Genomic DNA, 23,646 nt, shown 5'->3' on the forward strand with positions numbered 1-23,646 from the left:
TTTCTTTCTACCGAACTACACCCACTAGTTACAGCAGATAATGCTACCTTCTGCCCAGTGTGTAATTTTTTTGGGTGCTTTGAGCACCACGTCGAGTGCCATCTAGTTCCATTATATTTAAGAGACAGCAGACATCTCTACAGCCGATATCTACAACACTCAGCAACTCTGGCCAAAAGGATCTAGACGGATAAATAGAACTACAGATAAGAGGAAAAAAATGTAGATTTTTGATTTTGGAGTGACCGTCCTTTTAAGCCTGAGTAGCTACAGACTGAACTCTGATATAGTGTTCATGCTTTCAGGGTGCAAGGTGAGCAAATGTTGGGTACCAACAAAATACCTTTATGATTAGTACAAACAGTCAAGTTTGATGCAGTCAGCTCAGTATTTAAAAACTTATGAAAATGAATGTTGTGTTTTTTAAATTGGATAACCAACAAAACCATTTTTAAACCACATTTGGAATTGTGCAAAATGAATACATGTACTTGATAAAGCGTGATGCTCAGCATGTGATGGTAGGCCTGTTATGTTGTAAATGGAGGGAATGTTTTCCAGTAAGTGCAGAAGGAAAAAAGCTTCAATGGGCTATTTTACTTATTGGAGAGTTCTTTTTCATTTGAATTCCTTGGGTCTGCTATATATTGTAAAACTGAGAGAGAAGCAGGCTTTATGTTGATATAAAGATGCCTCTGCAATCAATAATCTCTTAAAATATACACACACAGCTGACGCCATCTAATAAAGAAACATGGATGACACACTGAGCTGGAAGCAGCATCATTTGCATTCCATTTACATGCGTGTCTACAGTGAATGTGGTGCAAAACTCAGCAGGTTTTTTCTTCTTCTTGGTACTTGGAATGAAAAAGCAACAAATAAAAATTGCAGGGTTCTGTGTGACCTCAGTCGGATCCCTGGCTGTGTTAGTATTTGAAACTCTGCTACAGCTTTGCAGTATTGTGCCGCTTTGGCCAAGGAGACGGGATCTTTGACCCATTCAGAACATGAAGATAGAGAGGCAGCATTTCGTCGTCATTACGGATGTGACTCAGAGTTAGGCACAAAATGTCCTCTGAGTAATTCACTTGAAATTTTAAAAAGGCACAGTCATACAAATACAGTCAGGCGCAAATACAGTCAGCTCGTCGAAATGTCTCCTCACATCCTCCACACACACCAACACAAAGGCACTCACACTGTGTGAGCTAGACGATCATGCAGAGATAGAAATGCTGTCCAGCCCTCATCAGAGTGTGTCAATATTACTGCACCCAGTGACAAACTCCACTGTCATGTAGACACATGCATGCACACTACCATGAGCACATGTACAGAAATAGATTATAAAAACAATATCCTACACATTCTATTAGGTGTGTCTGTTCTCCTCTCTTGTGTTTTTAAGGGTCCAAAGTGTAGAATTTAGGGGGATGTATTGGTAGAAATGGAATACAATACAATAACTATTTTGTCTTCAGTGTAAAATCACCTGAAAATTAGAACTGTTGTGTTTTCGTTGCCTTAGATTGAGCCATTTAGATCTACATTCGGAGCAGGTCCTTGTCTATATAGGCCATGTTGCACCGCAATGTTTCTACAGTAGCCCAGGACAGACAAACCATACAGTGGGCCCTTTGCATTGGCCATCGTAGTAAGCAGCCCTGGCATGACATGAGCGCCGGAAAAACACGGATTTGTCAATGTGAAACTGCTTTATTCAGTGTTTTTACCAGTTTGAATATGTTTGTCTTGAAGAGGAAGAGACCTCTGCCAATAAAATGGCTATCACTAAAAAACCTCCTGAATGCCTGGAAGGCCTGGTGATTACATTATTTAATTTAATTTAATTTAGTTTATTTGACAGGGACAATGCAGGTTAACATTGTAACACTTCCACTCGTTACAAACAAGTCAATGTGACTGATGTTCTGCATACAGAGATTATAGCTAATGCTAGTTTCCAACTCCCGTCCCTACTTAGGCTTTTAGTAAAAGAAAAAAGATAAGAAAAAAGACATCAAAATTACATACCAATACAATAAAATGTACAGTACATCTGAAATCATACCAAGTCATGACCCATTAAAAGTGCATGCAGCTCTGATTTTGTTTCAGCCAGACTTTAACATTTTTATTAAAAATCCTTATGTCTCGGGTTAATTTTATTTCGGTTGGTAGTGAGTTCCACATCTGGGAGCCCTTTATAGAGAAGGCTGATTGCCCAAAGGAGGTCTTACGGCGCAAGATTTTACAGTTACCACTTGCTGTACCCCTGGTGATCCTATCACTATTTTGTCTGCTAAAAAGACTGCACAGAACATCTGGTGCCGAGTTCTGCAAACACTTAAAAACCAGTTTAACAGAGGAAAATTTTAGGAAATTATCAAAACTAAGCAAATTGTACTGCTTCAAAATGTGACAGTGATGCCACCTTATAGGTTTCTTGGCCATTATTTTTAAGGTTTGATTATACAGAGATGCAATTAACTTAATTGTAGTCGGAGAGACCTGACTCCACACTGTAACACAATACGACATATGAGAAAAAATCATGGCATGCATATAAAGCTGTGCCGCTTTGATTGGTATATGATGTCTAATTAGTTTGAAGCAATTTAAATTGTTTTTTATTGTTTTTGATATCTTTTTGACATGTTTGTCAAATTTGAGTCTGGAATCCAGAACTACACCCAAATATTTAAAATCCTTTACCATCTCAATTTCCTCTCCCTGCAATGTTATGCAAAATTTTTCTGATTGTGGTATGTTTTTGATGGAGAAGCACATGGAAACTGTCTTTTTCTTATTTAGGGTGAGCTTGTTATCATAAAGCCAATGACATACCCTGCTCAAAAATGAAGATAATATCTCCGCTGCCTCACTGGATGTCTTAGCTGACGCGTATATGTCTGTGTCGACAACCAGCCCCCAGACAGCTTTCAGGCAGGTCATTAATGTAAAGACTAAAGAGCAGAGGCCCCAGGATTGAGCCTTGAGGAATGCCAATTTTATTTTGTTGAGGAGCAGACTTTTTTTGGTCAATCCTCACACATTGCTTTCTTGAATGTAAATAGGAAGCAAACCAACTAAGAGCTTGTTTGAAAAAATTTAATTTAGATAACTTTGATAGCAGGATGTCGTGGATGACAGTGTCAAACGGCTTCTTTAGGTCGAGAAACACTGCACCCACGATATTACCCCCATCCATAAAACACTTCAGATTTTCGACAAAAGAGCAAATTGCTGTTTCTGTGGAGTGTTTATGTCTAAACCCAAACTGCTCAGGATATAGAAGTTGGTTTGACTCTAAATAATCAACTAGTTGTTCTGTCACAACTTTTTCCAAAATCTTTGACATTGCAGGGAGTATAGAGATTGGACGATAATTGCATAGCTGGTCTGTGTCCCCTGATTTAAACATGGGAGAGACAACAGCTGTTTTCCATTGATCTGGAAACCTGCCTGATGTTATAGAAATATTTATTAAATGAGTTAATGGTTTTATGATAGAGGAACTATGCTGCTTAATAAAAGCTGTGTCCAAGTTAGAGACATCTTGGGATTTTGAGCTAGTTAATTTGTCTAATATTTTGCTGATTTTAGTTTCATTGACCTCTCTGATGTAAAATGAATTGGGTAAATCTTCCCTTACAATGTCATTTAGTAATAGAGGATCAAAACATTGAGCAAGTTCCTCTGCTGACTGAATTAAAAAACGATTAAACTCGGCTGCAATAAGCGTACTGTCTGTTGTGGGTTGTCCACCGATCTTCAACTCTCTTATCTTATTGTGCTTAGGTTCTTTATTTGTTACTTTGTTTAAATGCTTCCAAAGGGATGCAGAGTTGCCTTTGGCCTCCTCTATTAATTGAGAAAAATAGGAAGCTTTTGGCTTTCTTAAAACCATTGTCACTTTATTTCTAAGTCCTTTGTAAGTAAGAAGATCAGTGCACAATCCACTTGACAGAGCTGTTTTGAGAGCGAGATCTCTTTTTTTCATAAGTAAGAAGATCTCACTGTTTAACCAGGGTAGGCAAGTCTTCCTCTGTGAATGTTTCATTTTCACAGTGTATTTCTCCGCCACCCTGGTCAAGCTATCAGTCAATGAATTGCAACATATATCAACATCATCCATTTGCAGAGTATTGTCCCAGTTAATTTCTTTAATATCCTTCTCCATCTGTATGATTTTAGTCTTGGGGATTCCCATTTTTGTATTTTCGGGAACTTTACAGGGATATATCTGGAGGCGTTTTTTTGATAGTTTCCTTACAGCCAAAATCATGTTATGGTCAGATAATCCCGTTATTAAATTATATATTTTTGTTATCCGTTCCTCTCTATTAGTGAAAATGAGATCAATCAAAGTTTTACTATTTCTAGTTATTCTTGTGGGTGAGTTGACCATTTGTTGAAAGTTGTATTTAGACATGATTGTTTTCAATTTTTGTTTACTTTTCTTGTCCAGCCAATTGATGTTAAAGTCCCCATATATAATAGTCTCTGATTTGTAATCAAGCTTTTTCATGACATCTTGCAAATCTTTGTAAAAGGAAACATTGTGTGATGGAGGGTCATACAAAATCACAATACTGAATTTAGTCTGAGGTGATAAAACTACATTCAGAGCAAGACATTCAAGAATTCCAGGTGCTTGGCTAATGGCCATCTCCGACACGCCAAGCAGCATCGGTGAAATGCTGATTTGTAATGTGAAACTGCTTAATTCATGTTTTGACTGGTTTAAATCAACAGGTCTGTTTGTTTTGGAGAGGAGAAGACCTCTGTGGATAATTTGGCTCCCAGTAAAAACCTCCTGAACAATGAATAATAAATCTTACACAATGTTCTGTTAAGGTGTTACGAACAGCACTTAGAAAAACAAACATTTTACGATATCAGAAATCATTACGTAAATATTGTCCAGACAAGAGTGTTGATTATCTTGGGAGCGACAAATTGATTTCAATCCTGTTTTAATTTTTAATTAAATCCAAATACATTTTTCATCTCTCTCAAGTAGTTGTTTACACCGTCAAGATTTTACCAAACAACAGCTTTTCTGCAGAATCAATACTTCTGAAATATGAAAGACGTTTTCAAGTTTTTATCAAATACTCTGCTCGTAACCACAGATTTCAGACACTGATTATTAGGACAGACATATTTTGTAGCCACATTTACGGCAAAGAGGTTTTATACTATACCACCACACATCATGAGTCCTAACATTGTTTCTTTGTTTCAATCATTTCTCTTTCATCTTTATTGTCCTAAAACCCTGACAAGGGTGACTGTGGCATCCCTGTAGCAGCTCTGCTGAGTGAAACTGTCCATTTAAGATTTACAGTGCACACCCAGCTTTATTCGTGTACCAGAGAGAAGGAGATTTGATGCACTGCTTATGGTTGTGCATATTAAGATTAGGGGAGGAAGGAAAAATAATCAAGGAGAAAATCCTACCTACAGTGCTGCTTAAGGAAAATGAAGAGCGTTGATGCATGAACAGTGGTGTTAAACTGGGTGCACAGTATTGTGCAGATACGGGCAAATGTTGGGAAACAAATGTGGGCTTATTGGGCGATTGTATTTGGCTTAGCTTAAACATGCATTCTGTCTTGGAGGCATTTTGCTTGAATTGCACAACTTTTGGAATATTAATGTGAGGACTGCAAGATGACATATGCATATCGGCCCCCGTGACACGGACTGCAAACTTAAAATGGGCAGCCATGCTACAAACCATTCATTCTGAGGCCAGGAAATGATCTGCAAATACAAAATTGGCCATCATTTGCTGGGGGAGAAAAATGGCTCTGGATGTGAGCCAAGCTGTTAGTCCAAACTCACCTGGTGAAGTCTGTCATCTCCATCATGATCATGCACATCTGCTTAGCCAACACAATGATGTCATTGCCACTGTCATCCCACTTGGACACCTCAGCGTCCAGCTTGCTCTTCTCCTCCTGGAAGCTAGCCACCTGTTCTGCAATCTTCGCCTTCTGCTCCTGGGGCAACTGAGCCATGATGGCCTGAAGGAGGAATTATGGAAAGCGTTGAGGGTTAGCGCACGAGACCTCAACATACTGTTACAGAGGCTACTTCTGTCTCTGGGGAATTTGTTTTACATCATCTCCTATGGTTTCCTTGGATGCACACGTTGTTTTGCCAGGCACGAGCATAGTGTTGTTTGAGATAAAGGCAGAGGACCACTGTGGTACTATGATGCACTACACTACTGTGCTCCTATTTTAACTTCTTTCACGCATTCTTCCTGTTTGTTTTTTTTACCATGCTAAAAGACCACTTTATTAGGTACACCTAGAGAGTCTGAAGCAATCAGTACAACAACTCTGCCATAGAGTCCTTCATTTACAAAGCTTATAATGTTGGGTTTTTGTTAAAACCTTCCTAGAAGTGTTCCATGTGATGTTTCTTATTGAAGTTGGAGTTGGTGGTGTTGTACTCAACTGCGTTCTATGGAATTGTGTTTTTTTGTAATGGCAGAATTCATAGCTGAGCTCTTGTAGTGGGTTGCATTAGATTTTACAGAGTTGAGTATATATTTATTAGGACAGTCGCTTGTTTTTTCACTGATAGTGTTGAATTTTATCTATCAAAATGCATACTAAGCATGTAGAAATGAAGTCTTAAGACTGAAAAATGACTACAAGAATTGCTTCATGTCCTCTCTGTAAATAAATGTCATCACCACCAGTGCTCTAAGATGGACATTTCGCTGATTGGCCCAGGTTAAGTGAGGACTGTAATCTTTTTTTCAACTACAAAAGCTGGGTTCAAAAGGAGGTTCACGGCCGCTAAGTAATATTATGTGACATCTTACGGAAAAAATATACATCTATTGAACCCTGTGCCTCCGGCCACTGACGAAGATCAATATAAGGGCATTTGTTTAGCGGTACTTAATATCATGTGCAAATGTGTTTAGCACCATCTCTAGCTATCCTCCTGGGCTTGATGGTTAAAGGGCAGTTTCCAAACAGGCAATCAGACATTCAATGAATGAGCTTGTGAGGCCAAAGTGGGCAGACGCTTAAAAGCAGGAAATCGAATATCATCGCACGAGCGTTCATTCCATTACTGGTAAATAGGACTCTCTCTCTAGAGTCAACTAAGCTTGAATAAGGCAGTTCAAGGCCGTGCAAAGATAAAAAGCCCCTACATAGTGAAACAGCCACATAATCATTGGTGAACAAAACAAAAACAAACAAACAAACAGCATGTAAATGTACTAATGGATCACTCCACCATTAGGGCTATTTGAGATTCATTTATTAATCTGTATTTTTAAACATTTTAATTCCCCTCCTCTATGACGAGGGCAAAACATAGCTGACTTATTATCTGCTGAGAGTCTCTGAACCTTCAATATATCAACCACCAACGCAAACCCACTGGTTCAGACTGGGGCCTGATATTTGAATATAAAATTAAAAATAAACAAAACAGATGGCATAGATGATTGAAATTTGAGAAATTCTGAGCATTTATTACTGAAAATAATAATTTGCTGCATTTCTTCTCTCATCAGAGTCATAAGGGCTGAAGCCAGAGGGAATGAAGACATCATGGACAGATACACAGTCTGTTGTAGGACCAGAGGCTGAAGTATCTTTTAAAGACGAGAACTTACTTAACATCTTTGAATTGTGGTTAACAACTGTTTAACACAGAAAGTGAGACACAGTTGTAAACAAGACTTGTATGAGGAGAACTTTGGGTCACGTTAGTTATGGTGGCGTTAAGCCAACTTTCTGTGACCTGTTAACAGTAAGTATGCAAGTAGTGTTTCAGAAAGCAGTGTCTCTGACAACATTAACATGAGCGCACTGTTACAAAAGGACCATTGATTAATCTTGTTATTTCAAAAGCTACAGCCTTATGAATGAGATATCAAATTGCTCTTCTGATTATGTAGTATTCTGAACCGTGTATTGTACAAGGCAAGTGATGACATTTTTTCTCTAATGCGTTGTCAAACATTATTCAACTCAATGTCCGAAGCATGTGATCATCTTCAAGTACGCTTCTGTTCTGTGGGGCACTAGTCACTGCAATCTGCTATGGACATTATCAAAAAACATAAATGTGTGTACTTTTAATATGTATATGCGTTTTTCCTTCGCACATATCTCATATTTCTCATCATATCTTACAACCAAGGGTTTTAAAGGCAGAAGATGAGACTCAGGAATGTTTGTAAATACAACAAAAATTGATGGACATCTTACCCGTGCACTCTGCCCAGCAATGAGCTGGTCATCCTCTGTCTGCACACTGGTCCTGCTGCGAACATCAAAGTCTTCAGTCTCAAAGTCGGAGTCGTCCAGCTCCTCTGGAGTCTGTAATGGATCGACAGAGAAGGAGAACGGGGCAAAGGAGGAGACAAGAAAGGTGGGGAGAAGAGACAAGGGAAAAAGGTCAGGAGAGGCAATTAGGTGTAAGCGAAGAACAAAAAATAATATTGGCATACTACACCCTTTTGAACACTATCAAATAACCAACCTGCTTACTATCTATGAGAAATGCCTTGACGCTGCCAGCCAGGGCAGCACCAGATAAATGTCTTCCTCCCCATAGCTTGGTAGAAGAAACTGTAAACTCTAAATGAATTTGTAAATCAAGTGTAATGTGCTGCCTGTGCATTTTGAGAGGGAAAATGAAGGTACAAGCTGGTATGAAACATATTGGGAGCAAAATGCTTCGGCGTCCCATCTGTCGCTGCTATCTGCAGAAAGGCGGGTGAGGCATGACTTGTGCTCTTCACGAGTGTTGCTACTTCATCTCTGATCGTTCACCTCTGCCTTGGCTTTGAATGCAAAACAAGCTACAAGCAAGTATTTTTTTCCGTAAATATTAATATTCAAAAGAATTTCTATCTCAACAGGTCACGCTTAAGGCAAAATACAATACTGATTGACAGGAAAATGTATTTGGTGGCGATATGGGCACAGGAGAGATGATGTGGACAGATAAAGGTGCATTATCACGCCTGTGCCGCTACTTGTGCTTATCCAGCTGTCTCAATACCTCCCTTCTGTAATGGATTTGGAGCCCTCATGTCTAAAAATAGCTGAAGGTCTCTGAACAACCTTACACTGCTTTATGAAATGTAGAGATGCTCTTGTTCTCAAGGGAATGGGGGTATGGTTTCAGATACAAAGCTGTAGTGACTCATAGGCATCTCTTTCAACCCAGACAATGCTGCTCAGTGGGGCAGAGATATCACCTGCTGTGGCCTGTGCAACAGATAACCTGTGAATGTGGGAGGCTCAGAAATGATAACCCGTGGTGGGCACCCAATGGGACACTACTGTAGAGAAGTGACAACAATAGCCTGCAGTTTAATTAAAAGGGGTTTTGTTGAGGTGGTACTACTGGCACAGCAACTGAAATTTTAATACTGGTTTTCATGCTGTGGTAAAATATGTTAATCAATATTTAATTTTGTAATGTTCACACTCTACACAGTCTGAAAACTGACACATCTAGTTCCACGTGTATTGTCTCTGTATGGCACATATGACCGCATGCTTTTTGAAGTGTAACAGTTGGGAGAGGACAGGGAGAGAGCTGAAATTACAGTATTGTGACAACTCTAGAAAGTAGGCTTTGGTGTTATCTGGTATTTGTGTCTGCTGATGTAGATGTGGACAAGACAGTCCAACAGTAAAATTGCCCTTTGCAATTCTCTTTGTGACATTTTTCTTATAGCGTCTGTGAATAGAGCAGGGTTTTTTTAAGGACAGAGCCAGCGAAATCACCTTGGGCCGTGACGCACTGCACAAATCATAAGGTAACGACAGCTGCCCCCTGTATCTCGCTGTCAGCAGCTCCCTGACTTTGAGACAGTTTGATGTCTGGGAGGCATATTCTCTTATGTCGCTGTAGGTGAGGAGAAGGCTCTGTCCGCTTGTCAAATATCCGAGGGATGTCCAACATAGGCTGCCTGTGCACCACTTACTGAGGTTAAAGACTTGTCTATCCTAAGCAGCCCCAGCCACACACTTGTCTGTTCTGATTTACAGAGTGGGCCACTGTGCCGCGCATGCACGTGAGGGTTTTTAGAAAGATGGCTGGGCAGCGAGCATGCAAACACGTGCGTGTGTGTTTGGATATACCCTCTAGAGAAGTTGTCTCATAGTGCTCAACTCAGCTGATCTGTAATATTTCATATTTCTTTAGACTCAGAGTAGAACATGCCCAGTTTCACATGTAAACTATGCTACTGAACGACAGTTCAGCCAAGCAAACAGTTCCTCTAGATAGAAATTATTGTTTTTGATACACTTGTCTAATCTTATTACAAACAACAGCAATTAAGAGTGGGCTTAAGTAGACTGCTGTGCAGATGCTGCTGGAAATGCCATAACTACCCAGCTAAGCAGCTGAGGCACTTCCTGCTGAATAAACACCATAAATGTGATGATTACCTCATGCACCTGATCAAAAAAATTCTGGCATCACCCAGGGGGAACTGCATAATTTACCTTTATGAATGGCAGAATAAATCTCACAGATTAATTATAAATAAGCAAGATTTTTCATAAATCCTCTGTTATTTTTAACACACGTGCACACACCCACACACCCACCAGGTAGCGCGCAGCCCGCCCCACAGGCCCAATGTTAACAGCTTAATCAATCTGGATAACAAGAGTGGAGCTGGGGCAGATGGAAAGTGAATGTAGTTCTCTGGCTCGCAGTCCAACTCAAGAATGCTAATTAAAACCTCCGTCTTAAATCAATTGCTTATTATAATGCAAATCCTGCATAATGGCCCCTCTCTCATTTGGTTCTTGTCTGTCTGAGCAGCATTATTCATGGGAGCCCAGGCACAGTTTTGGAGCACCACTGTCAACACAAAATGTGCTGTCAAGACTAATGATTCCAATTCAAAAGACTAAAGTGTTGAAAATAATGGAAGATGGCATAATACAACCAACCACCACATTGTATCTCCACGTAGTAAATACATAATTAGGTACTGCTACACATGAGATGCCGTTTAAACAAATCCACTGCTTAATATACACAAAATCTAATTTGGCAGCGTTGAGTAGTCAAACTAGTTATACTATAAAGCCTTAAGAACTATCCATTTCTTTTTATAACTGGGGCGGGTTTTGTTGTTAGCTCATTGTCAGTCAATTAGGTACCCAACTACCATCTGTCTCAGTTATAGTTCTACTCAAGCAAAGGCCATTAACCCACAGACAACTAGGGCTGTTGTTGCACTAGATTGCAAGTCTGGTCAATTAGGTCTGCTCTTGCATGAGACAAGTTAATCATTGGCTTCTTGGACTGCACGCATATACAGTTTCTCACATACCATTAAAAACACCATCTCGTGCACACACCAATGGCCATATAGTAGATATAATTACATTACATTACACTACAATAACCAAGGACTCTCACAAAGCTGTGGATTAGATGGCTTCTGTTGAAATGTTTTAAATTAAACTTCCTCAAATGAATGCTTCCCATGGTAAATGAATTTCCACCTTTACTCAGAGCTTGTGTGGTTTTCAAGGGGTTACAGCTTTTTAATGTGGCCAAAGGCAAACCTTTCTTTACATGAGAAAACATGCTGAAGTGGAACAGCATTTATTTACTCCTGACAGTTTCAACCGTGTCCAATGCTCTAGTGAGGAAAAGGTTGCACTCGCACTGTCTAGATTTAATACAGAACAGGGAGGAGAACAAAAAATATTTGTTTTTAAGCTCATGGCCCGGTGAAAATCAAGTATGCTGCAGGAGCAGGAAAAAAAAACAAAAAACAGTGGGACTTACTCGGATCATGAGGACAGCCTTGCGAATGTCGCGAATGCCATCATACACCAGACGGGACGCGTCAATGAACTCATTCTCATCCACAGGTTGAGAGGGGTTTGCACTCAAGGCCTCCACTGCAGACTCCACTTGCTCTGTGAACCGTGGCATGACTGTTGAAGGTGAGATGAAGGGTGGGAGGGAGGAAGGAGGGAGAAAAACAATACTGATGAGGATCCACTCCAAAAAGCACAAAGTGAAGGAAGGCACATTACTAAAGTAAGCATGGCATAACAGAGCAGACAGCAAGCACGAACCTTGACTATTCATGTATTTTATCACATGAATAGCTGAAAAAAAAAAATGAACACAGAGCAAGCTACATGTTGGAAAAAACTGTCTGGCCACCATCTCCGACACAAATACAGAGCCAGTGGGTTTGTGAAAGCATTTGCACAGAGGTGAGAATTTCCCAGTGCACGGTGCCTCTGCTCAGCTTCCTTACCACTCCATATCTATGACATTTCTCCTAAGATTGCAGGTTATCAAAAGCTACTTGACATAAAACATCAATGCAATCAGTCTTCTGAGGAAATTATATTTGTGATTACTATAAATGATCCCCTCAAAGATACTAATAAGGTCTGGTTCTGTTCTGTAAAAAAAAAAACAAAAACAAAAACTAAGAGGTTTCTCTTAGTGTGCCAGTGAAGATAGTGGCCTCTGAAAGATTAATTAAAAAGTGTAGTCATTACATTCAGCTTTGACAGATGGAATTTTGCACTGTTGGTCTGCTTACTTACAGCCTTCTTGGGTTGCATGAGAAATAGGGAACAAAATGCTCAAGGGAATAGATTCCAGATTTAGCATAAAAGAGTTTTCCAACAGAAGGTTTCACAAAGCTCTCCCAGCAGGCTTGTACTTTGCCCCATTGACGATATAATAACAGCTCCAGAGGGCTCTCCAGCACATCTGCATTAATAGTATTTCAAATACAGTATTTAGGATTCAGCTGGGCCTTCATGGGAGAGTCGTGCATGTAAGGATGCAGATGTGGAGGCCGAGAGCAGCAGGAGCAAGAAATAAGAAAGAGGATTTGGTTTTGTGCTTGCAGAACGTTCATAACCTGCAGGCTTCTGGGTGGAAATGATGTCAAAGAGAGAGCTGAGAATCTGGTAGTACTGTGATTATAACAGTGGCAGCGATCACTTCCCTCAACCTATTACTGATGGGTCTTTCAATTCACATCACATTCAAAGACAAAAAGCAGAAACAATGCACTGTCATTTGTGTCAAACATACAGCTAATGATCTCCGCCAACTCTCAGTCGCATCTTTTTTCTCAGTGGCACAATCCTTCTACTAAATCCATTAAATATAAAACATTAGCTCACATAATGTTTTTCAAAGAGATAACCTGTAGACAACTTGGGGAGTTTTTCACTGTGTTTAATATTTTTTACTCAGTCAGCCACCTAATTGAGACAAAGATTAGGTTTTTTATTATTCTAGTGTGTGGTGAAATACAGTCATGCTTTGGATCACGTCAATGTAGTTTTCTTCTTACAACTAGGATTCTTAATAAATGCACAATACATACCCAGACATACCTGTTATTTTTATTTTCAAATTAATGACAAATGAAAGGAAAATCTATTTTGACGTTGAGTCAGAAAGCATTCAAACCTAAAAAATGACACACTGACTTATGAAATCCAAATTCTTTTGATATTCTTTTGATGCAAGTCTCTGAAACTTGACCCCGAGTCTACCTATAAAAGATGTAAAATTCTTGCAAGGTTACATGCACAAATACTTGCCTATATTTGTCACACAGAAGACAGTGCATGTCAGAGCAGAAATTCTACATTAAAGAGCACCTCTGTTGGGTTTGAACCTGAATTCCATCACTATATTGTAGCGCCGACATGAGAAAATCTGACAAAAAGTCTCACAACAGTCTGTCTCCAGAGCTCACAGAAGAAATCCTGCTTGAGCTACAGCCTGCATTTCCTGATTTTTAATGGGCCCACCCTCGAGAGGACCAAGCCGTTTCCAAATCTGACAACCGACAAATCGCTCTGCCATCTTGTTAGCTTGGTACTGATGGAAGCTAACACAGCTCACACAAGCAGGCTGATAATGATATAGCACAAAATGCAGGCAAAAACAACTTCTATGATATAACTTGGGTTAAGATATTCAGGGCTATCTGACAACTGAACAGTGCCGGCTGTGCAGATTAGTAGTGTCAGTTGAGTCAGGACGGTTGGATCTCACATTGCAGCATTCATAATAAATACAGGGAAGGGCAGAAAACAAGCCTCAACTTCTCTGAACAGAAAATTGCACTTTACAAGACAATTCTGGAGGTATCAGAAAAATGTTTTGCTTTTTTTTTTAAAATGCCAATAACATTCAAAGTTGAAACAGCAGTCACAGGAAAGACAAAAGCTGTAACTAAGGCTTAAAGAGCAAAACCAGACTCGTGAAGCCAGACCTATCCCATACGCCAGTCCTAGAGAAAGGTCTAGAAGCACACATTATCATTATGCTACTGGGCACAGAAATGCCTTGGCTTGTTTGTATTTCTTTAAACCAATCACAATCGTCTTGGGCAGGGCTAAACCCAGGATGCAACAATGATGCCTTTGCAGAATAGTGTCGGGGGGGAATTAGGTTTGGTGGACATTTGGGGAGGCGAGCAATGTCATAAAAACCACTAATTCTTTGCAAAAGACCTTTACTGATATTTTTTTTTTTTTAGCTAATTGGACAAGTAATTGGTTTAAACCACAGAAGATTTGCTAGCTGTATGTGGCTCTTGTAGAACATTATTATAATGATATTACAGAAGCTGATCTGAAGTTGAACTGATGAGTATATTGGTGAAGTCACTGTCACTGGTGCATGCTGCTGCCAGGATCAAAAGATGTGGCATATCAACTCCACCTAGCCCTGTCAGGATGCCAGCTGGAATAGTGGGGCGATGGCAGGTTTATACCCACAGTCTACTTTGGATGAATCAGACTACACAAAAACTAACATAAGGCACTGTTTTAGGCATAAAGTGGACACAATACCACCCGCATCAAAAGACAGATGGGTTGAGATAATTTTACACATGCTGAATTCATAATGAGAAATCAACAATTAGCAAAAAAGTCAAGGAAGGTGGCAATGTTCACTATGCCTGCCTTACTGACAGAGACGCTTTCAGAATCGATAAGAAATAAGGTAGGAAAGTCTCTCATCACACAAGTTATATTAATATAAAGCATAGTGTCTCCTTTTCTTGCTAATGTGCAGAGTCAAAACAACAAAACAGCTAAGACTAGGGCAAAACATGCCACAATGACACAGAGTAACCCTGCTGTGTGAGAGTCTGACAGTTGTAATCATCTGAATTCTCTGTTATAATTAAATCATCTACGTGTATGTAAATGCAGTCTTTTGGCTGTTGACTATTCTTTGGCTCATCACATGATCCAGTTTCTGCAATACCTGTGTCAGTGAGGAGCTTGGTGGCCTCCAAAACCTTCTCTGTGTAGATTCCAGGCTCATAATTGTCCATTTCAGAAGTGACCACATGGACGACTCTGGCAGCACGGCCTCGAATAGCCCCAGCAGTACGATCCAAACCATCAACATCCTTCTCCTGCAGAGCGATGACACACTTATTCACATCCTCCAGGATGTGGTTCTCTGGGGACATAAAACAATGTTGCAGTTAGTAGTGTACACTTTGTATTACTCAAACACTTTAATCCAAATATGCCATCAGCCTGCCTGTATGCAAAGTGGTTAGAGAGGAAGTTTAACTTAGGACAGTATTTTAATTTTTTTCCATCCAAGACATGCTTTACTCAATGATGGAGCATGTTTATATGAGTAATAATAAGAAAATGCATAGAGTCAGGGAACCCTCAGCCTTCATTCTGTGTTTGCATAGACCTCAAATTAAGAGGGCCACTGGGAAACTCTAGTGTAGGATGGGGAGGGCCGAAGACAAATTCTCAGTCTGCTTATTAATGGGGAGCCTGTAAAATGCAAATGTCCACTGTGTAAATTACAGTCTGTCCTTGGCTGGAGGTGAGAGAAGTCACTCTACTTAATGCTTAACGAGAACTCTTTAAGGCTATGCCCGACAAACCATTTGTGCGCTTTAACACACGTGACAGGATGTCAATTTCAGACGTAGTGCTGCTGATGCTTCAGTGCTTTTCTCTGTAGAGCCTAATCAGCCTCTGTATGTATGGCTCTCATCAGAAAAGACTAATACCACAGATACTTTACAGCCGTTTTTACCTCCTCTTAAGAATGGTCTTAAGTGCTCCGTGCAAATTTATCTTAATACAAACCAAAAGCGCTGTCAGCCAATCAACAGTGCATTGTTTTCACATTAAAAGAAAAAAAAAAATCACAAACCATCATTGATCATTCCAACAGTATGAAACATTTATTTTGTTGCTGCATGGATATGAAATGCAAATGACGGCCACTCACCAGAAACACAAAGGAAGTCATCAATTGATGTTATATCATCAACAGCATCAGTGAGGACGCGGACCTGCTTCTCCCACGACTCCTTGAACAAATCCATATTGTCCTGGGCCACCTTACTGTTGGGCTTGGCAGCAAGGGCTAACGCTGCATTAATCACCTGTAATCACCCAATTACAGCCATTAAAGCTCCATTACAGCATAGCCCTCAGCCACAACATTAGCATAGGTTGATTGCACGAAGCCCCCTACTCTCCCACCCCAATGTTGGGACTGCAGCATGAAGCCAATTCATTCCTGGGAGTGATTATAGACACTGAGTGTTTTGAAGGATTGAATGAAATAAAACTAATAGCTGCTTGTTTTTGGGGAAGAAACATCTGTGAATATCAAAGCTCAGGATGAATGGGAGTCATTAGATGAGATTAAAAGGAGCGGTGGCAGCATAGAGGGGCAAGCTGGCAACACTCAGAGGTACAGATGAGGGACTGGTAGTTAAAATGGTAAGTGGTATGAAAAGATGGGCTCAATGATGGACACATGGATAACAAGACTTGAGGTATTGAAGTTTTTCCTATATCCGCCCCTTCACCCACTGTAGTGTATGTGAAATTCAAATCACAAAGTTGTCTCTGATACGTATAATTATGCTCCTAAACTAGGGATGTCAACAGTTAACCATTGATCAGTTAACCGCCAAGAACAGTTTGACCGGTCACAGATGTCGGTCCACGGGTTAATTTTGCTACTGCACCGTGCACTACCCAGGTCTGCTGGGAGCTAGCTAGAGGCACAGCTCATTCAGCAATTGCTGGGGTAAAATGACAGACCCAATGGTGTTCCAAGAGTCCAGCACATGGAAGAGATTTGAAGTGGGGGCTCAGAAAGTGTGTGAATCAATGCGCTCACATAAAAACAAAAACACTGTCACTATAAAGAACCACAACAGTTTAACTTTCCATTGTACTTCACTTGTTTCAATTTTCCCATTGTCTTTATCTAATGTATTTGTTTCACAATCTAACAAAGTGAGCTGCTCCATGTAAACAGAGCGCCCTGACTTGTATCATGCACTATTCTTGTAATTTAATTCATATGACTCTAATTGGCCTTTAGAGACATACTCTGTCAGTATTTTATTCCTCTGTTGTGTGCAGAACCTCTTGATATCGGGGGAGGGGGGGTAAACAGGTTGTGCAGGGGCAAATTTCTACCTTGCAAGCACAGAGTCCTGGAATTCAATTCCAAGTTGTGTTGCATTTGGCATGGTTGTATGTTCCAACAAACAACAAAAATCAGGTGGGAAACCAGTGGGGGATCACATCCATGTCACTGCGCTGGCAACTCATTATCATTATCTCTAAATATGCCTCTTTTTGTGTGGCATGTTTGTGACTATTTTCCATATTCTATTTAATTCTATTATTGTTAAAAATGAATACACTGTGGGAAGAAAGACAACACCCACACACAGTTTTGTGTCCAGTTCACTCCAGCACTTCTAGCACAAATGCAGAATCACAGCACTGAAAGATATTCGACTACAGTGTATTCACACCACCCTGATTTAAAAGAAAAGAAAGCAAGGTCTATTATTTGCATTAGCCAACTCTGACTTTGGAATTAATTTGTTAACCCAGTCAAGATGTAACAATTGCAAAAAGTAAAATATTGTCCTAATCTAGTTACGAAATACTTAACATCATGTAAGTAGGCCTTAGTTGAAGTCTTTATGTCAAAATTATGAACTTAATTTTTTTCTTTTTTAAGAAACATTGGAGCTGCAATTTTAATTAGTCTGCAATTAGCGAGCCACTGTGTGTATGAACTCCATTTTTCATACTGGCAGCTCCCAGTGCGAGTATTAAAAGCTAATGTGGAAGCCTCTCAAAGAGGTGCACAATCAATGAGATGGGCGGAAGTTGGAGGCAAAAACAACAAGGTACCTGGGGGCAAAGAGTTTCCAGTTGAGATGCTGCCATGCGGACCAGTTTCACTCCCTCTTCATTGTTGGAGATAGAGCATGCCAGGTTGGCCACCTAAACAGAAAGCACACACACATCTATTTTAGCCGCAGACAGGGAATCCGACACAGTCTTATTTGGAGAAAAACAAAGAAAGCATAATTAAACTTAGAGGAGAATCCCTAACCCAGGCTACCATAATGAACTTATCTATCAGAAATGGAGCAGCTCTGCAATACAACCAATCCCTGTGGAATACAAACCCACTGCTGAGGATTAATTTATAAAGCTGCTAAAATGATACAATATGAGAGCACAGAGGGGGGGAAGGAGAAGCGAGAGGGAAAACAAAAGCTAAGCTGGTGGAAGAATACCGGTAGATAAAATACAACTTTTGGATTTGTTTCCCAAAAAATAGACAATTTCTCCAAATGTAAATGTAAGTTGTAGCTGGTGACTCAAGGACTTGGTTATTCTGTGACTAAATCACAAGGCTGCCAGATTGCCATTACGCTCCTGGATCAGAGAGGCAAATATTCCTGACACTTTCAAAACGAGTGAGAACTGGAGTGCTGAGCGAAGCAAGTCTTCCCTGCGGCTGCCAACATTTATGGTTTGTGAGTATATTTCCTTGTATTGACCAACAAATCAAGCTCCCCCACAATTATTTCTAAATATTCTTGCATCTCCCCGAGTAACATTATGCATCTACTCATATTCACAAAAATTTAGGTCAGAGACTTTAAAGATTCCCATTTGTTGGTTGGGATGTGTTGGCAACAATGCTGAAACAGAATGCCTGTGATGTGAGAAACTGTGCCAGAGTGGGATTATCCAATGGACAGAAAATGTGCTGAAACATAATCAATTACAAAGGCAAAAACAACTCTTGATTGCACTACAGCAGGAACAAGGACTGAAAAGGGTTTTTTTAACAACCTGGATCTTATTTCCGTAGCTTTGGCCATCAATCTGATCAATTTTAATCACTAATTTAACCACTGAGATCTGGGCCACGCAACAAAATAATCTGCAAGAGTATTAGGGATGCACCGAATGTAAAATTCTGGGCCGATAGCGATGTTTAAAATAACAATATGGCCCATATGGACACTGATGATTTTTGTATTTATTCCCCTTTTTGTTTCAGGAAAACTAAGAACTCTTCATTATGAATGAAATAGCTTAAAAGTTTTAAAGTCAGTCAAGGCACTTTTCTTTGAATGAGCACAAAATCATACACATTTATGAAACAACCTTTAATAGAACCGCCTTTTTACCATACATACGCTGTCATAATTCCCTCTCTAATATCTATTTTATATTGTTGTGAGAACATCAACAAATTTCCCTTTCAAACAACTGTATTTAGTGAAGTTTCTCGTCAAAAGATTACATTAAAAATCATCATGATAACATTCTAATTTATCTTTGGCAAATACTCATTTTACCGAGTAGAGCTTTAACGCATCATAATGTAACTCACTGCAACCTTCATAAGCTGTTAGTTGAGGTCACAGGCTGCTAACAGCTAACATTTACTAGCGCTTCTCCTGCTGAATTCAACACAGATTGTTCTGGATGCTTACAATGCAGCATTATCAGGGCAACAATAGGGTGTGTCCCTTGATGCGTCAATGGTGAGTTTACTGTGTCCTTTCATCGTGAAGGCGTACCAAAGAAGATTTCTGTTCGTCCCAAATGTTTTTACTGTCACCAGGATGCTGGGACGCCATTAGTCACAAGCCCTGCTTTTTAGCCTGCACAAAACTGATGTGACACAACAGATATAACACCAGCCACTGCCATCGGTGATTGCTATCTTATTTGACGATAGGCGGTGGCAGTCAGCGAGGCAAATATGGTCCGATACTGATGTGTGGCTGATAATTCAGTACACCCCTAAAGAATATCATATAGGTTGAAAACATCACCTTAGTTTTACCATAATACTATAAATGTGAGTGCAAAAGAATTGTCAGATTTGATCATACACTGTATTTAAACACCACATGCATTCACAACTATGCAAGTTCAACTGGACAAAGCTTAAATAGAGAGTTGCCTTTGATCAAATGGATGTTAACAATGCACAGCAGGGGTATTCATTTTAATATTTGTCATCATTTTCTCTTCAAAATAAGAAGGGAAACTTGCTTATGTTTGCCCTAATGAACTCCACTGGGGTCTGGCATCTTAAGATTTAAACTGGTAGATAAAATGCTATTATGAAAGCACAGAAATGTGGGGCATATTCTTGAAAATCAGACCCAGGTTGTATAAAAATAAATAAATAAATGAAAAGAATTTTCCATTAAAGCACTGGTGGTGGAATGCATCACTGGCTGCAAGAGTGGCAGAGTGAATGAGAGTGTGAAAGATCCTCTCCTCCTCCTCCTCCTCCTCCTCCTCCTCCTCAGTCTCTTCAATTCTACAAGAAGATGCCCACCCCCCACCTCAAAAATTCCTAAGCAATTTTGCTGATGAGAAGCACTTATTCCACTGCACCGGTGAAGCACTGAAACATTGATATAAACACATCCTACATCACTATGCAAACACATGCGGGGACCACAGGGAGAGCATTCAGTAACCCGAGAGGAGGGGTGAGAGAGCGGTTACATAAAGAAAAACTGGCACTTTATGGAGAGACCTGTGTTTTCACTTTCATGATCTTTCACATAAGCTTTCTCTTACTCTTACTATGATACCACTGGGAGCACAGCCATTTCAGCACAAAGGGACTGTGGGGGAAGCCAGACAAAAAAATTTCTTCCCTCAAGTCAAGTAATGCTATTCCACTTGTCATGGTGTAACCATACCATTTAAAGTGTCAGGGGAGTCACAGTTTACCAAGTCTGTGCAAACAATTATCAAAATGCTGAAGTTTTAATTCTTACTTTCATTCCAAAGAAAAAACATAATAACAGCTTTATCAGCTACAAAGTTAAACCAACCTATACTCCTGCACCAGTATGTATATCACTCAACGACAATGAACATGTCACATCACTTGAAATGAATAAGGGCCAGTAATTCAATTATGCTGCTGAGGCAGATACAAGAAGGAAGGACAGTCCTATAAACTTTATACTTACGGCTTTATCACTGTGTACCGTTTTACCACACCATCTCTTTAACTACCGTCATCGCACACTTGCATTGTAGGAATGCTTTCTGTGTGAGTCTATGTGTAACATGATGGATATTATGTCCATTTCAATAGATGAGATGACATACACGCGCACCACTACCATCTCATTATTCCAACATTGTGCAATAAAAGCAGGTTCAATGAATCAGTGTGTCACGAATATCATGCAAAATAATATGTATCCGTCTTAATGAGGCAACTGTGAAATGCTAAGAAAATGCAGACAGAAAGCTTGAGAAGGTATAGCCACACAGGGTTAGATACCGGATCGTAAATATTTCCCCTTGGCTGCCAGGAGAGGAGAGAGGACAGGAGGAGAGGCGGGGGAAAGAGGAGAATGTGTTTTGGAAGCTAAATATGCAATGTCATCATTGTGTTAAATGAAATCAGAGGTAAAAATCTGTAGCTGTAATTCTTTTTTTTAGCAACTCTTAATAAAAAGGTTGACAAAAGTCACGCCTGAAAACTGAGAAGGATTCAGCTTATGCTAATGTAATTTTATTTTTAACAAAAACATATATATATATATATTCCGTTATTTTTATTATCAGTGGAGGAAAGGAATTAGACTTCAACAGTGAGATATTTATCATACTATTAAATAAAGAAATGTAAAAACATCTAATTATATGAGAGTTATGTAAGGGTATTTACTGTTAAAATTCAGAGGAGGGTTCCCCCTGGTATATTCTGACAGTTTCCACTGCTGATTACACTATTCCACTGGATCACTGGTCACACCTCAATGGAGCCATCTCTGCATCTTCACTTGTCATGTTGCAAATCTCTCAGACTTATAGCGTCTTTTCACTCCAAAGCTCATAATCAAAGCAGAATGTGCAGACAAAACCAACATCAACTCATCTAAATAACACAAACTAACATTTCTAATCCCTTTTCCTGGTTGAGAGCATCAAAGAAGACATTACATGATGACATTATAAATGCTGTATATATTGGATTGTTTTCTAGGCTACATCGTTTCTCTGATAACTCAGTGCTAAAATCTTCACATCGTCCTGAGCACCCTAGAACCTATAAAAACATGGCCTTAAGGCAAAACTAAACTCTATTTTTTCCCCACTCTTAAAATGATGCATTTCATTGTATTTGAACACAAAGTGAATAGATTATGAACGCAATGTGGAATATTTCAGCTCAAGTCCCAAGAGCAAAAGGCTATAGTAGTGGCAATGGCTGTTGCCAGGTCAAATAATCTTAATTTAATTCATTTAGAGATGAAGTGAACTTTGTCATCATTACAATTACAGGGTGTTGTTTGATAGCTTACACAAAAAGAGCATCAGCAGGATTTGACACTTCAAGCAAATGAGTCCAATACAGTCAAACCTGTAATTATGCTTTATTTTATCATATAAATACTAGGTTTCAGAGAAATGGTGAATGTGGGTCAGTCATGGTGCTGCTTTCAAACAAATGTGTGTATGACCTAATGGACCATTTGCCTTGAGGCAGCCTACACATGCACAACTCATGATGTCATTCAAACAGAGCTGTTTCTTCCTCTGAATCAGGGACATGCTGCAGCTGCATTTAAAATATATTCATTCCCTTATGTGATGAAGAACCAAACATTTTGTCGCTCCTCGCTCTGGACATTGTGACTCCATTCATTTGCATCTCTAGCATTTGGCAGAGGCTCTTTTCATGAGCAACTTACAGCACCGTTCAATACCGACTCTTGATGCATGTGCAGGGAAATGTCAGTCAGAGGTAAAGATCAAAAGTCTTACTGTGGCTTCCCTGTTGCTCAGATAACTGTATTAATGTTGGCTTGCTCCGCAGCAATCTTTCCCTGAAAATGATACAATGCTTGACTGTGTACTTTGGCAATTATATCAGCTAGCGCTACCAAAAAAAGCTAACATTCGATATAAAATGATAAAAAGCAACACTGGCGACTACTAAGACCACCGTGGTAGTTACTGAACAGGTCGCGAACTTGAAATTTGTTACTGCAATGCTTACACAAAACATGCATTTGTCAATTTAGCTGATGACATCATCACAACACTCAAGTCACGCAGAGGCATCTTTGCCTCAAATTACCACAACGAGAATGAATCACTGCATGGATACATCTGCTCCTGTCTCTTTATTGCCTCTGGATACAATCACGGCGCCTCCACAATTCACTTAGCATCTGAACATACCTTAAGATGAATTCAGCTGTCTACATTCGTGTCCTTTCTTGTGTGTGCA

The 23,646-nt window shown here is 39.7% G+C and overlaps 1 protein-coding gene across 2 annotated transcripts in view; it reads right to left on the reverse strand.

Moving 5' to 3' along the window:
• The window catches only part of ctnna1 (catenin (cadherin-associated protein), alpha 1), an 89,365-nt gene that overhangs the window by 17,335 nt on the left and 48,384 nt on the right, over positions 1-23,646 (reverse strand). For both annotated transcript variants that reach the window (XM_033632514.2, XM_033632513.2), the window contains exons 10-15: positions 18,252-18,344; positions 16,309-16,465; positions 15,307-15,507; positions 11,824-11,975; positions 8,259-8,369; positions 5,857-6,038 (exon numbers count right to left, since the gene is read on the reverse strand). In XM_033632514.2, coding sequence (XP_033488405.2) covers positions 5,857-6,038; positions 8,259-8,369; positions 11,824-11,975; positions 15,307-15,507; positions 16,309-16,465; positions 18,252-18,344 — 896 coding nt within the window. The remainder of the gene's footprint in view (positions 1-5,856; positions 6,039-8,258; positions 8,370-11,823; positions 11,976-15,306; positions 15,508-16,308; positions 16,466-18,251; positions 18,345-23,646) is intronic.

Source organism: Epinephelus lanceolatus, chromosome 7 (assembly GCF_041903045.1).
Source record: "Epinephelus lanceolatus isolate andai-2023 chromosome 7, ASM4190304v1, whole genome shotgun sequence".
Taxonomy (NCBI): Eukaryota; Metazoa; Chordata; class Actinopteri; order Perciformes; family Serranidae; genus Epinephelus; species Epinephelus lanceolatus.